The following is a 16,491-nucleotide window of genomic DNA, read 5'->3' as shown; positions in this document are numbered from 1 at the left end:
GCCCCGTGAAATCTATCAATTGATTATTTTGGCGAACGATTACATAGGGACAATATGTGGAAACTGGCCACTCCATACGCCGCGCGCGTTAATTTGACGCTAGTCAGGCGTACCGAGTTGTTAGTTTCTACGAATTATTCCGGTAGTCATAAAACTTCATTATCAAACGAGAGGTGCGTAATTATCATTAACATTTTTATCACGTGCGGTTCATTGGCAAGACGGATGATAATTTTAAACTGAACAAAACATGACGACCTCATAATTACTGCTGACGATAATAATAATCGAACACCCTTTAGCGGTAAAAATATAATACTTATATTGGTCTAGTAAAAAACCTTACACAACAAGACGTTTAGTTTGATTAAAAATGCAAGTATAACTAATTGTAAGTATAACAAAGAGTGCAAGTGCAACTACACGTATACGTATAAGGATGAGGATGTAGTTTAAAAACTGAAATGAGCTTTTCTTTTTATTGTACCAAAAAATTGTATCTTGTTTTCCATAATTAGTAATATCATAGATATATTGAATATTCAATATAATATATTCGTCATTTTTAGATGCTGTGTTAATTCATAATATAATTTTTATACCATTTTCATTACCTTTTATCATTTTTTTTTGCTCTTAAATTTCTGTTACTCATTGTTCGCCCCTCGACTTTCCTTCACTTACACAATAAATATTTTATAACATTATAGTTAATCTTAAATGTTGCAACGCTACAGTACGAGAACGGAGACTAATTTTTGTCAATTTTGATTTAAATTACTCAATTCAATTCGAATAATGATTCACAATGTTCAACTTGATTATCTACATATAATTTTGAGTTCTAGAGATGACGTGTTTAGTGTACATCACTCGAACTAATTGAAATACCGTGATGTGTGATAGAATAAATGATTCTTCTTTTGAATAGTATAGAACCGATAAAAAAACACATTAACTAATACTATACATGAGTATACCTTGTAAAAATTAAACTCTCTTCTGATAAGTGAATAATAAATTAGATAAAAACAAATACAAATGAAAAACAAATTAATGAATAATGAATGAATTATATTACAACTATAAACGTGGCGCCCCTTCTCCTTGTGCACCATGAAAAATCTTCATCATTGTTAATGTTTTTACCATTATCATCATCATTATGAATCGTTATTGTTAGTACTGTAATTATAACAATAATGGTTATTATTATTATTTATGTATTGCTGTATAATACGGATAACGTCATCCCACTACTCGAGTGACGCTAATATAAGTATATTATACTATCATAGATAATTTATAATCGAATATAACAATTTATTATACGAATGTCGATCGAATTTACCTTTACAATTATTTTCAATATTAATGCTTCAAGTTGGTCTCTTCGACACGCCGTGCGCATACGTTTACCTCGTTGCTTATTATTCGTTCGTTTTTTATTATTTGTTGTTTTTCTGGGTTATCAATATTCTCATAAGTAAAGTTTTTTCTTATTTTTTTTTACCGAGTATCGTAATACTCCTGACAAAACAATTTTTTCCCGACAAATTATCGATTATCTCGGTAGCTTTATCCATCATATGTATGAACACCATCATATATGGTGTTCATGTGTGATACGTATGCGTTTGTTTAACATTTCATAAGATCATTTTTCGTCCATAATCATATCCATCCATGATTTAATATTAGACAATTGAAAACAGGGGTGCAATACCAAAAATATAAACAAAAAACAACAAGAACATAACTAAACTGGAAGAAAACGCTAACTTCATTTCATTTCTCTTTTTTCGAATGTTTTTAATTTTTTATTTGTTTGTTTGTATTTTCTTTTATTTGACTTGTATCTGACTTTCTGGTACTCGTACGTACAATTGAAGTGTACAACATACATGAATTATACCTACGTATATTGTATGTATATCACATATTGTTGATATAGGAGTCTCCTAATATATCCCATTTACAAAGAATTCATCGAATTAATCAATGCGTTTTATTCAGTTATACGACATACCTATATACGTATATGAAATATATCGCAGCAATGCATGTAGTTACATATTATAATTTATATTAGTTTTAATTGAAACGTTATTTTTATGTATTCTCTAACAATAAGTATAACGGGTCATGATTATTACTATAATAAAACAATACATCTATATTGAATTCATTGAATTTAGAATCTTTATCCTAATATTATCCATAATAAAAGTTTCGCAGAAACCTAAGCCAACGATTCAAGGTAGGTATGTTAAATATAAATGAGTCGTGGAGCTCTTAAAGATGATCCTTTGTATCGATGAACTTTAATTCGATCTACAATTTTCTTATTTTCCAAGGTTTTGATCCCCTTTCCCTCACGTTTCTTGTATTACATTCCACACCCTATAATATCCGTTGTTAAATATATTAAAAAAATATACTTATATATATTTATTATAAATATAACAATACGCCTTATTCTTTTTATATTTTCGAGGTTTCGGGCTTTGATATAATATTAACATTATTCCGAGATAGAAGTATATTTGGAGAAATTCTGAAAGATAAAATAAAGTTGAACCAAAATGATAATTAAAATCGAATCGAATTAAAATCAAAACTTTCTTCTTCTTTCATGGTCATTCCTCCTATTGGTAAATAATGAATTTTTATTCAAATTCCGCTACCAAAATATTCACATCGATTGATTGATTAATTACAAGTTTTCGCAGCTCCGTGCGCCCAAGGAGAATAATTTGAAAATCAATAAAAAACCATCAAAAGCGATAACAATTACCACTTATATTCATTGCGATTATTACTATTATTATCAATATTGTTAATAATTATCAGACATGGAGGAGTCTCTCCAATTTATTGCTATATTGTCTGTCAAAATAAACGCGTACTGTTTACTCAGCTGTGGGTATGGGACTCCAATTTTCCTCTTTTCTTTTCTAATTTCACAAGTCCCGCCCAGCAACACGAAGAACACTATAACTAATAATCACAACAGCTACAACAACGACGACAACGACAACAGCAACAATAATAACGACAATATTATTGATGATCATAATAATATTTTATTCAACTCTGACAGTTTCTTAATCATTCTCTTTTCTTCGGATTTTCTACTACGGGGACATGCATTGCATGGATGAAAAATTAAACAGAAAATGGATCAGCTAAAAAATATTTATTATCATCAATTATCATTATTATTATTGTTGTTGTTATTTCTAACGGTTACTTTAATGGTCATGATGTTTGTGGACACATCCAAAGATTCAACGATTAATTCAATATTCAATGTTTAACTTACGTTTTATGCAGTGACAATTAGTTCTTTATCATCTGTGTAGTTGATAGAGAAACACATTTAATTTTTTTTGTTAGAAAGATCATTACACGTTAGCAGGTATTTGAACGAAGATAATTTTTCACAGGGCATAATAATAATAACCGTTGTAATAATCTAGGTTGAATAATATTGTGAACCGAAAAGGGAATTTTTTATTACGGAGAATGATAAGAAACACATGAGTAAGTTACCCCGATATTTGATTTTTCTTCTTTTCCGGATAATTGTTATTTTGATCTTGTTGTGGTTTTGGTTTACTTATGAATTGATAAAACTTGTGTGCAGGTTCATGGTAAGCCTAACGAAAAATAAATAATAATTATCAGCTAAAGACATTCATTCTTAAACGGTTATGTGAGGTGGAAATGAACAAAATAAAGGATAACTACCTTGAATAATTAAGAAAAATGTTCAGCCCAAATATAATGATTTTTCAATTGAATGAACAATTCAGTAAAATATTTCTGTGGAAAGTACGATACTCTTATAGCAAGTTACTATCATCTCGAATCATGTACCACGGTTCAATGCTGTAAAAAGCTAGTCACCAAGGAGGTCCAGATGATTTTTTCTATTTTATCTTACCAAATTTAAAAAATACATGATACGAAAATAGTATGGTACTACGGTGTTAGAATTCATTGAGTATTAAATGAATAAACTAAACTCAGGAATAGACTTCAATGAAATTATTCATCCATTAGAGGAAACATTAATTGACAACATCGATAGTATTTTAATCCAAATCCATGCATACGTCGTTATTTTGATTATCTGCAAAACATGTAAGTGTCAGTGACGCTTCGCTGCAATCCATGTTTTTGGATCTGAGATTACGAAAGAGTACGTTGAAGTTGTCTTGTATCGAAGATCTCGTTGATTTTACAGCGGTATAATCGACGGCATCTCCTAGTTGAGGTTTATAGCTTGATTTCGACTCTGGCTTGCTATTATCGTCGCAGTAACAGCAGCTCCTGTGAGAGAAATTCGACAGGAATCGAAATTGGGATTAGAGTCCAAGGATTAAAAATGACTCGGGTTTTAATAGAGATTTCAAGTAAACCTAGCACTGCGCTAGTTTCTTGGATTGTTCAGACGCAAAAACCTGGGCCAACTAGGCCCCGTGTTTAAACATAACGATTCAAGGGTTTGTCAAACCCCGAAACTTGAATTGCGATGCGATTTCTTTCACAGTTCCCGATACTCTTTATTTGAAAACAAGCGTAGTAGATAGCGAATGATTAGGAATTATCATTATGAGAGACAGATGAGGGTGACTGAAAGTTTTCAAAAACAGGCGATGATTATAAGATTCTTGGATACGATGGTGGTGGTAGGTAAGTTAGTACGTAACCATACAGTGAGGCTTCACGTCAGCTCAATATTGTACGCAAAGACCGAACGATGATTTTAAAACGCGAGATCAATGAATAATGGCGAAGAAGACCACTCGTTATCCGTAGTCACTAGTAATTCCATTCTGTGGAAATATCTGTGATTAAGCGACGCCAAAGAGAATATTTACTACAACAGCGACTTTGTATCAATAATATAAGATCAAAATTAAGCACGTTATTTCTTGAACAAACGAACGTAGGTGTTTTGCAGGAGGTTAAAAAATAGGATATGGATACGGATGATAAGATAATTGGTTACAACTCCATGTCTTGTGCCTCATCTTCGCTAAAGTCACTCATAGATGATTCACTGTCGGACGAAACTCCATTCCCCGTACCTCCATTCTCTTGATCTCTTAACGCCTCTTCTGTTGCATATTTCCTAACGTAATCTGAAGTTATAAAATGAAATACTTAGTTCATTAAATCAGAACTATAATTGAAGTTTAACAATTACTATTCCGTTTACTAATATCGATCTTACCGGCTACTTTCTTTTTATATTCTTCAGGTTTGTGAAGGTACATTGCTGCTGCGTCTCCGTTCAATGGATCAATTGGGTTAGGATACGTCAACAGCTGTGGTAAAAACGATTCAAAAATATTTGACAGATCTGAAAAAAGAAAGGGAAATGTTTGTTGATTCAATAATGTGGTCAAACGGTATAACTGTAATTAGATTCGTATCGTATTGTGTCATGGGTAGAGCCAAGAATTGATTGGTTTGTCTTTGAGTACTATAGGAATGATTTGTCAAGTTTTTTTGTTGTGCACCGTATAACGCAGTCCAGGCCTGGTTGATTACATCGAGACATACTGTGCCCGAGACCTCATCGATGTTGGGATGATAGACTTTGTTCATGAACCCAATCGATGGGGATTTGAACGGATAATGTTCTGGTAGATGAACTCTGACTTTCCATACGCCCCCTTCGTACGGTGCTGGAATAAGAAAGAAGAATAAGCTGAATCGTTAATGCTACATCCGATATAATAAGAGTAAGATTTTGATCCAAGCTGAAAGATTTCCTACCAAAGTCCCCTCTCAGTTTTGCAGCAAATGTGGTTGAAACGAGTAAATTTCTACTTGCACTCACTAAACTCGTTCATTCTATATTTGAATCACGCGGCATAAGGTAGTCGATAAAATTAATTTCAAGAGCGATTAATTGCAGTGAATGCAGGCAGAGCAATCAAGGTGTTCGGAGTTTATTTTAAACTAAACGGAACCATGGCCAAGTCATAGATTAAGACGTTTGTATTCAGCAGGCAATGCACTTTCGACTATGCGATATTCGAAATTGAAATTTAGGTGAAAAAGTGACACACGAGTCCTCACGAATAGTTTTTCCGAATTCCAGGTCAACTTCTTTCCTCTCTCTTATTTCACAAGTAATTTAAGTGGGTTTGTTAAACGAGTCAACAGTGGCCCGAAAATATTTCCGACGTTTATTTTAGGAACTTGGAGGTTGAACGTGTATCAACGGATCACTTTTTAGCTATGTTTTCGAGCAAATCTGTTCTCTCTCACGGTTGATCTTCCAGTCTATGATTATATTATGATTTTTATCCAGAAATGCCAATCATTTTAAAACCTAAACTCCCGGAATTCGGATCGGGATTTTTAGAAGTTTAAATTTACGTCATCACTAATAAAAATATACTCACTTCCTCTGGGTCCATAAAATTTCACGGAAAATTCATTGAGTCCTCCAAGTATCGTTACTTCGTGTTTACTTTCAATTCTGTGGTTTATACATGAGCATATTAAGGAATCCAAAACATCATCGCTCAATAATTTGCGTATACTTTGAATAAAAAGTTCAGACATTCATTTCTACTGTTCGAAACAAACGAAAAGGAAAATGGAACAATACATACACCTTTGATTCCCCACAAAATATTATATCATCGATAAAATTATTCCAGCAACTCCGTAGGCAAGAAATTAAAATTTCGTTCGAATACAACATCCATTGATCAGCGGCATTAGTGATGAAAGAATATTAAGCCGACATGACAACGACTTGGATCGAGAAATTACAAAATGTTGCAATTTACTTCGACCCTATCGACCCAGAGCGATTTATCACATCGCTGCAGATAAATCAGAAATGAAAAATAACCCTCAGCCATTGACTGGTAAATTTTTTCTTTCGTAATTTAATACGTTTTATTCAATAACAAACGTCTACATTATAAATCCGCTCAATTTTTTCATATATTTTCCAAATTTAAACAAAAATTGAAAAGCATTTGACGTCTTTTTCCAATGAATATTAAAGAAAGTTATTCCCATCATGGAATCGCGCTGTTAACGACGTAAAATGTTAGTCATTGTAAAACATTGAAATTTGTCACCGTATCCTGGAATGGGTTTTTAGGAAATAATTTATCGGAAGACATTCATTTTTTCCCCAGTTCTAATGCAAGGACAAAAAAGAAAAAATCATTTAAAAAAAGGGGAGATGAAATCAAAAGAGACGGTGAATGCATCCCATACCTCACGAGATACAATAAATGAAAAAGACAAGAAAAACTATGGATCCAAGATATACTTGGTTCACTTTTGTATTTTCTACAAAAAAAATAAAAAAAACCAAGTTCGGAAATATAACATATGCAAGTACAACTGATAAGAGATACTCTTTTCTGAACAAAACTAGATTTGTCCTAGATTTAATTCCAGAGCATTTTAAGGTGATCGGGAATAACGGCCGGAGTTTCCCCCGGATGCTCCGTTGGTGCTAAATCCGAGAAAAACCGCTACCAATAAGTGACGAATCAAATGTTTTGTTCGGAGGGAAAAAAATTTCGATCCTTATTTTGGATTTCATCAAACCCTTCCAATTTATTTCTTTGTACTGCTCTGGTAGAGAAACGAATCTGAAGAGATGAGCACTTGCCTTAAAAAATCGTCAAAGAAGTGTACGATAAATGGGTTGGAGAAGTTGAACACTTAAAATTAGGGTGGCGCTGGTTCAGATTTATGCGATGGCCAGAGACCACAGAAACTACAAAATATGAATTTACGTACGTATCAACTTATACAATCAGTGAAACGTATCCATACTAACGAAGATGATGATAAATGGAGAAGAAGACATGTGAAAAAATGATGTTGCAACCCACAGATAACGTGTCTGAAGTTGTCAAAGTTATAGAATTGCCTGATTTGCAAGAGACGTTGATAACGGTAATGACTTTTACAATCAGATAGCGGAATATGCGATTGATATTCAGAAGCGCGTATCCGATATAATTAAGTTTTCTGCGAGATTTGTGAGTAACTTTGCCAATTTATAACAGAAATAAATATTTAAATCTTTTTTTCCGTCCCATTCCACTTATTGTTATTTGATTATACGAACAATGTTTCGATGCCCAGAATAACATATGGCCGGTTGAATGAAAATATTTTCTTACGTTTCTTGGCTCAATTTTGCAGATTAACAGACCAACTGGAAGATTTGTCCGTTTTGAATTAATAATACATCAAATTATTTATCAAAATACTCGAACAACAATACCACTCTTATCGACGGTAAAACTGGAAAGCATACAAAAAATTAGGTTGCCCGATTTGAAGAAAGTGTTTTCGGACGCCTTAGTAATCGAGAATTCAAATCCACCAGAATACGAGTTTCGTTCGATCAAACGTAAGAGGAGATTGAACCGATGATAAACATTAGAGTTGAGATAAAAGAATGGGGGGGAGGCAAAGAAGCAGGGTGGAAGGAGGTATTAAAAACCGCTATAGAAAAGGTGCGTAATGAAAGCCTTTCTTCAATATCGTTACATACATAGAAGAAACACGATACACGCGCATTCTGGTCGCGCAATCAGCTGGTTAAAAACAGCTGTGCTACGGTGAGAATGCCAGGTGCGTATAACGATAATAAAAGAGCCCCTTGGGCACGGGACAAATGGATAATATCAAAAAATTTCAGCCAATTAGAAATATATACCGGCGCCAATCTACCGCGTAAATTTTCAGAGAATTTCATGTAGTACGTATATACATATGATCGGAAATTTAGCACGGTATAGCAAATTTTGTGATTGTTATATCAATTTTACCAATTAACATACAACGATAATCAGCCGATTGCGTCGATACCTCGGTTAGGACGGATAAGAGTAAACGGATTAAAATTGTACGACGCAAGTAAAATGTTACTGTTTTTTTTTTCACGCGGTCGCGACATGGGCTGGAGAAGGGGAGAGAGCTGAAGGGAAAAGGAGTATCGAAGAAAGAATTTGAGATTCGAGAGGAATCGGCTCTCGAATCAGCTGGTTTAGAGAAAAACAGCTGTGCGCTATAAAAGAGGGAAAGCGATGAAGTGTCGTTCCAGGAGCGTATAGCGTACGGGAATAATGTAAGAATAATAGGGTGGAAATTGGGGTAGATTTCAACAAAAGAAAATGTTGAAACTTTGAAATATCGGTAGAATGATAAAGTCGGCGGACGGACAATGCCTAGTTTTTGATGTCACTATTTAATAATTACTCGACAAATATATTACCGTCTCGTACCGTAAGCCCGGTTATGAATTTGCTTATGGATATAATTATTGAGTCAAGGATACAGTTTAATTACATCCGTGTCCATACGTCGTTTACCAGCACTTGGCGACGACATATTTGTTGTTGAAGGAAGATGAAGATTGAAGAAAAAACCGAGTTAAGGTCTTTTTTTTCTCTTCAAACGGTAGTAAAAAATAAATAAAATATCTCGGTAGAACGACCGAAGCCCCTCGGTATGTTGTGATAAGAAATTATAGAGTGGGAGAGAAAAGTCTTTGTTAATGATTTCTAGCTCTCTATAATTATTCTTATCTAGAATTGTTCATCGATTTCACACCGATGGAAACGAATACGTCGAGAATACACGATGACAACGAGGATTTATTTTCATATTTTAAACAGTCCCTTTGTCATAATTGCCGTGGTTATTTATAGTTTAACAATAATCATCACGCTCACCGAGCACACACTTTTATTAGGTTATTTTTTATTTTCTTCTGTCACTATAATGTTCGTAAATTTGTATTAATTATTTATCAATCTTTAAACTTGATTGGCTTCGATCCTAATCATCATTGACTGTTTTTTTATTTTCCTGGTAGATTGTTGTTATCGTATTTCAATGAATCCCAAGCTACGTTTTTGACGTTGGAGAAAATTATAGACCGATGTAATAAACTTGACTAGCAGCAGCAGCAGCAGTAGAAGCAGAAGCTTTGAAGCTACATTTACGGATCGAAGTTATGTCAATTTATCGAAAACAAAGATGAAAAAAAGGGAGAAAGATGGTTTGAATTAGAAAGAGAAAGGGAAGATCAGCGGAAATGAAGAAGAAACGAAACCAATGAGGTGAAGGTAGAAGAGGAAAAAAGAGCAAAACAAACAGCTGAATTGAATTTAACTGAAGTGAACACAGGCAGGAGTCACACAACTCTCAAGCAGTGCTCTCAAGTTATAAAAGCGAGTCAAGCCAGCAGCCAGCTGCGTAGCCAGAAAGAAAACATGATCAACTTATTCCTACTGCTGCTGTTGATGATAATAATGATGATGACGATAAGCTGATATATTGATATTTACGTTGAGGTTGAAATCTCTCGTCGAAAATTAACAGCTGAAAGGGACGGCCACTAGATCGACAGTCAGAGACGAATTCTTACACACTCGACATAGGAATCCTTTGTTTTCCAACTACTTTATAGTTTTATTATTTTTTTTTTTTATCTGATATTCTGAAAGAATCGAACAACGTGATCTCCCTTATCGACCATACGAATCCCAGCAGCAGCAAACCAAATACATACTACATACCTACGCACTTCATTTTCCTTTTTCTTTTTTTTTCTTTTTTTTTGTCAAAATTTAGTCAATACAAATGTATAATTCCCACTTTTCGAATACCACATGAATATAAATGCAGGTAATTATTATGCGTCATGTGGAATCATATGTATATTATACGTTTGTTAAAAATCATCTGCGCTACTGCCGCTAGTTCTACTACGTCTTCGGAGTGAATATTTATTTATTTATTTATTTATGTGGATTATTCCTTGCTTTTTCGAACCATAAGCTCGTGGTGTGTTCAATGCATGCGGAAGAGGAGGGGGAGGGGGGAAATGGTAGCTAATGCTATATAATCATTTCAATGATACGATGATTCAATCGATTGGACACGATTTAACTATCTTGTTATTATGCTGCACAAACACGAAGGCGTAGTAGAATCTGTTTATCACTAATTTTTTTATCTGTTTTTAGCTTCTATCTTTATCACTGGTCTGCACCAAGGTCTATGTTATTGTTTCCAGTGGAATAGAAGACAAACTCGATCCATGCAGTTACGAGACTGCCTGACTTTTCTGTATCCCCGAATCGGATTCCTCTTATTTACTCAACGCTTTTTGAAAGCTCTCTCGCTACGGATTACTGCGCTACGAAACGCTTTCGTTCTTTCCGCAACCCGCGCAACCCTGTCAACCACAGTGCTGTCAACCCACGGACTTGACGCATCTAATGTTCAATGGTCTCCCTGCTGCTTCGCCAAGCTGCTGATCTTTCGGCTATCTCTGTTCCGCCACACTAAATTCCGATAAATTTCTCTCACTCACATTTTGTATCCCGCAGGGTTCAAAAGGAACGTGTGTGCGAACGTTATTCGTCCTTATTTCACCTGCTGCGCACGGGACGTTCCTTTTCACTTTTCTTTGCCTAATAGCGAGAGCGGAGCCAAAGGCAGCGCTTCAAAACAAAATGGCAGTAGAGGCGGGAATTTTCAAAATGTAGCTATCATTCTTACGTTGACCGAATATTGATATCAAATTAACGTACCTGACCAAGGATGAAAACAAATCTTCAGTCAGTACGGATAGAGATAGATTCACATAAAACGAAAGAATCGAATAAAACAAGAAACAGATCACAGAACGCTACAGGACTCGTTACGAATTTCATTAGGGGAGGAAGTGGAACGAACTTCGAAATATCAGCATTTTTTGGTTTTGTTTCAGCGCTGGGCTTCTGGTGAATTTAATAATTTCAAGTAAGTTCCAGGGGGTTCGACAATTATTATCCGTATCTCTCATCATTCCTTACTTGAGAGGCTGACCTAGGTATTTCAAAAATTTTTATATTAGAAGGTTCAGACTAAAGACACATCTCTTTGAAATACCAACCTTTTGATTCCCCCATAATTAGATTTTCTTCTCTATGAAGAAAGAGCTGATAAATATTTGTTCAGCAAAGGTGCAAATGCTTTTGGATTACGAGACATTACTTCCAGTTACTTACTGTATTATTAGAGATCTTCGAAGGTCAAGGATCGATAATACTTTTATTTTGAATATACGAATATATGTATAAAAAGTCTTAAAATCTATTTAAATTTGACAATATTTGACGGTGTATTAGAAAATAATATACCTAATATCGAGCGAATGAAAATACAATTTTTGCAAAATTTATGCTGCACAATAAACTAGATATCTGCAGTTTTTCTTTGAAAAAAAAAAAAAAAAAAAAAAAAAAAGAAACGTAAGATTTCAAAGGAACACTGACCGGATTAGTAAGCATAAATAACGTCGCAAAAAGTGAGATACAATAAAATAAACCTAAAAGTAACACTTTTTTTCAAGTTACTGATGAGAGGTAATTACATTTGATCGAGTTTTCGCCTCGTATCAATACAATTGTAAAAAAATTGGTTTGACGCGTCAGTCTCAATACACACATGATGACGCTTTTCACTGGGCTAAAACACTTTTCGAGACATTTTTCGACCAGTGAATAACGCTATAAGATTCTACATGATCAAGAATATACGAAATATAAAAAAAAAATGAAAACGAAATAACCAGATATTCATGTCAAAATTAAGCATATCTGCCGGTGCACTTACGTCTTACAAACGTACATTAAATACTGATATTTGATATATATGTATATTATATCAAGTTTATATTGGCAAGTAAATGCGTATTGACTAGTCGAGGTCAAAACATCAGCTATAGAATGCCCATGATACTGACTTTTCATGGATCTCACAAGGATCTAATCATATTTTTTCTAGAACTTGCGAATCTAAGTCTTTTAATTCAATTCATGGAATTTTGATCTGACAATTATTGAAAAAAAAAAGGAAGAAAAGGTATTTTCAAAAGTTCTACACAGAGGACCTCGACTTTGTTCTTCCTAAATTCGTGAATTTACGTTTCCACTTATAGAAATATGACTATCGTTTATAAATACTATTGTTACACTATCGGAGTGGAATAACATCACTATAACTGATCTGCATAATAGCAGATCCTAGATGTAAACACGAATGATCATTACCGGTGTCAAAGTTATGGAGGAATCAGAAAAAATAATAATCGTTTGATCAGTTAAACGCCTTTCCACATTCACAGCTGCCTCCGATTCTAAGATCAGTCAACTTGAAACCCAGGTTCAATGTCTCCGCGTGTCAAGACCATTCACTTTACGTGAGCCCATACCCTCATTCGTCTATTTTCACATTGCCCTCCTCATCTTGAGCAGATTTTTGTGTTAGAATAAAAATTAAAACTTTCCCAGAAGGAAAGTTCAATAAATATGTAAAAAAAATAACACGTGATATGAGAAATACTTGTTGAGAGTGGCGATAAAATTGATTACTTTTCTCAGACCCTTTTGCTTATTCTATTGCTGTTTTACGAGCAAACGCTGTCAACGATAGCATCTCATTAGGGTCGGTCGGAAGACGTGAGAATTCTATTTCCTCACTAATACTGTCTGTAAGTTGTTCAGTTGTTAATAGAAGATGGATTCAATCTATTCAGATTTTCGGATAAGATTCTCGCGATAACTTACCAGAAGTTTCGATAGGCCATTGCTTGTGCGAAGGTGCGTAGAGGGCCAACAATGCCAGAATATAAAAATTCCACATTCCATATACTCCGGTGAAAAAGGCAGATGTCATTTCTAACTCCAAATCTTCATCCCATTTCCACTGCCCCTCGGCCATCTGCACGATTGAATAATTTTAAGGTAAATTGACACAAAAATTTCCAAATCAATATATAGGATTCTCTTCACCTGTCCAAGGATGAAGCCAATCACGGTTAAAGTGGCACATAAAAGCGTTGCTATCATGAGGAATTTGAAACGATAAATAACTCCTTCATAGTGTAAACGACGGGCAGAACTCATGCTGGGCAGAGTAGCACGCTTGATACTTATGTTGGTGAAGACTTTCCATATCATGTAGGTTAAAAAAAGCAAATAAACGCCAGCCGATATTCCAGCCAAGATTATGAAGGATAGCTTTTTACCGATAATTATATTTGTTAAGGAAAAAAACAATGTATTCGACATTATGTACGCTCTAAATTTTCATCTCAAAAGTCAAGCATATCTTGAGTAAGGATACAGCGAGCTTTGTTCCAATGTCGGTAACCCAGATAGAATAAAAAGGGTTTCTCAACTGAACTCCTCTTTCGCACATGTCAAACACAAACAAAGAAAGGCATCCTACACCAACTGCGGAGAGGTGACGCCAGTAGCACTTCAATGTATTACGCTGTTCGTTGTCCTGTGAAAAATAAACTCATATCCTCTGTTTCAACTCTGACGTGCACTTGAAATTTATTATGAAAAAATTGTCTAAGCCTTACCTGAATCTTTTGGAATACAGCCGCGATTGTGTGCAACAGATCAACAAATTTCAATTGATTAGTAGAAGTTCAAAATGTGTAAACAGAATATACATGTAAAGAAAAATTTACCATCAAATGTTCCCCGGCAAACACCAGCCAGAATGATAAGAGAGTAGCATAAAATACGCCTTGTCGGATATCTCCGAGGAGGAGCATAAATGGCATATCGTAGGCCAGTGTCAGGTATTCGAGAGGTACTGAGAAAATTGAACAGATAGCAAAAATAAGTCGAATAAACAAAATGAAAAATACGGTTATTGATTAGTTTAAACCGTCTTTACAATATATGTCATCTTCTAGAGAATTCTTACCGTTTAAAAATGTCAGGGCAGAACCAAGGCTAAGAAGCATATATTCCAAAAGAGCTGGAGATCTTGAAAGCATGTGAACTCGTCTCCAATACCAGGCAAGTACGCAAACTATTAATGGGAAGTAAATGGTCTTCAACCCTACCCATACTTTGGTAAAACCTCCATTTTGATTTATAGCCTATAAAATAGATAAGCATCAATCAGGATTTTGAATCAATAAAGTGTACAAAAGAAAAAAATACATGCAAGGTGGGTAGGGAGATACTTACTGTGAGCCACAAGTCCGTGATGTGCCCCAGCCCTTGGTTGATATTTTTATCTGTGTCGGCAGGTAGGCGGACATTCAGAAGATAATAATCGTGGAACAACGATCCAAGTTCGAAAAGAGGTACAACACTACAGTTGTATGTATACTCTTCCATTCTCTGCAACGAGAATGAATAAAAACCAAGATATAGAAACAAACTTTTTAAGCTGAGCTCAGTGGTGGCTCACTCACCATGTCAATTGTGCAATCCAGAGTTCGTTCCTCGATAGATGCTGCATAATGCTTCCAAGCATCATCGGGATCTCCTTTGTTCCGATATGCTAATCTGGCGTCCAAAGTAATCTTGCTACCTGAAACTGAGATAAATAATAAAGAGAGATTATGTTACATGATTCGAAGGAATTTGTGTGTCATACCAATTTCCATTTGACTGTGGTAGGTGACATCGACTTGTAAAACTCCAATCAAATTCTGTTGCCATCTCGAGTAATCCAGCTGCTTGTTACTCCGAGGAATAGGCATCTGTAACAGTAACGAGGCAAAGTTCTATCTGTCAACTAGTCCTATTTATTGTAGAAAAAATTTCATTGTAAATTAATGAGGAAGTATACTTGAAATGCGTAAACAACTTGATGTGCTTGAAGATGATCGTCATAGCTGAAATGATTCAGGTCCACCGATATACATGATCCTTTGCCACGAGTGTAAAACCATTTTCCACCACCTGGCTCAGATCCGTTGATTCTAATGTCTTCGCAGGGTGTTCCGAGGATATTTTGACTACTGGCGGGTGTTGGAGCTATGAGGCAGGACAAAGACTACTGATTAAAGGACATCACCGATAGTCTGGCGTATCAAATGAATAATTGTTTGTATTCTCACCAATCAATCCACCAATCAAGAAGCATATTATCTGGCCGATGATCAAGAGAGATACGAGAACTGATAACTTCTTGCCACTAAGATTTTCAATTATTGTTCCCTGCATGTTTGCAGATCAACGTCGAAATTGTCCTCCCTTTGTTTCTTTGTGAGAATATTGATCTGTTTATTCTCAAGATCTAATCCAGGATCTGCAAGGATATTACTTTGCACTACAAACGACAACCCAACAAAGCCGGTCCTCAATTCACCCCAATTGACGCGATTAGTCTTGCCAAACTACCTCCTGTTTTTCTGCGATCTGTTTACCGAGATAAAATGATCGTAAAAACTACATTGAACCGTAAGCGTTTCAAAGGAAAGAACTATAATTTATAATAATTCAAACTGCACCAAATATCTATTACTCAGGCGAAGGTATGAATACAATCGTTGAGACTTTTGTCTTGGCTCACCCCTCCATTTCATTTCTTGATGTGCGTTCACTAGAGTCCGCGTTCACGTTCACGAATGTAAAGACTCTGTGTAAAGCGCGTGCTTAGTGTAGTTTA

General features: G+C 35.0%; 1 protein-coding gene across 3 annotated transcripts; it reads right to left on the bottom strand.

Moving 5' to 3' along the window:
• Positions 1-1,791: 1,791 nt before the first annotated feature.
• On the bottom strand, positions 1,792-16,473 carry LOC105685437 (ubiquitin-conjugating enzyme E2 H). 3 transcript variants are annotated; one of them, XM_020852144.2, is made up of 13 exons: positions 15,941-16,473; positions 15,670-15,857; positions 15,475-15,580; positions 15,290-15,414; positions 15,060-15,215; positions 14,791-14,968; positions 14,549-14,676; positions 14,438-14,443; positions 14,194-14,355; positions 13,860-14,087; positions 13,635-13,788; positions 10,365-13,556; positions 9,883-9,921 (listed from the first exon to the last, which is right to left on the bottom strand). In XM_020852144.2, exons 1-12 carry the CDS (start codon positions 16,044-16,046, stop codon positions 13,459-13,461), a joined length of 1,635 nt encoding a protein of 544 aa, XP_020707803.2. In that variant the 5' UTR covers positions 16,047-16,473; the 3' UTR covers positions 9,883-9,921; positions 10,365-13,458. The 3 variants fall into 3 exon arrangements, with proteins under 3 accessions (XP_020707811.1, XP_048510980.1, XP_020707803.2); XM_020852152.2 differs by lacking the exons at positions 13,635-13,788; positions 13,860-14,087; positions 14,194-14,355; ... (6 more) ...; positions 15,670-15,857; positions 15,941-16,473 and adding exons at positions 1,792-5,153; positions 5,246-5,374; positions 5,535-5,702; positions 6,429-6,505 and having other exon boundaries at positions 9,350-9,921; positions 10,365-11,488; XM_048655023.1 differs by lacking the exons at positions 10,365-13,556; positions 13,635-13,788; positions 13,860-14,087; ... (7 more) ...; positions 15,670-15,857; positions 15,941-16,473 and adding exons at positions 1,792-5,153; positions 5,246-5,374; positions 5,535-5,702; positions 6,429-6,505; positions 10,172-10,188 and having other exon boundaries at positions 9,350-9,921.
• Positions 16,474-16,491: the final 18 nt, after the last annotated feature.

Source organism: Athalia rosae, chromosome 5 (genome assembly GCF_917208135.1).
Source record: "Athalia rosae chromosome 5, iyAthRosa1.1, whole genome shotgun sequence".
Classification (NCBI taxonomy): Eukaryota; Metazoa; Arthropoda; class Insecta; order Hymenoptera; family Athaliidae; genus Athalia; species Athalia rosae.
Note: the sequence above shows the minus strand (reverse complement) of the source record. Positions and strands in the feature narration are given on the sequence as shown.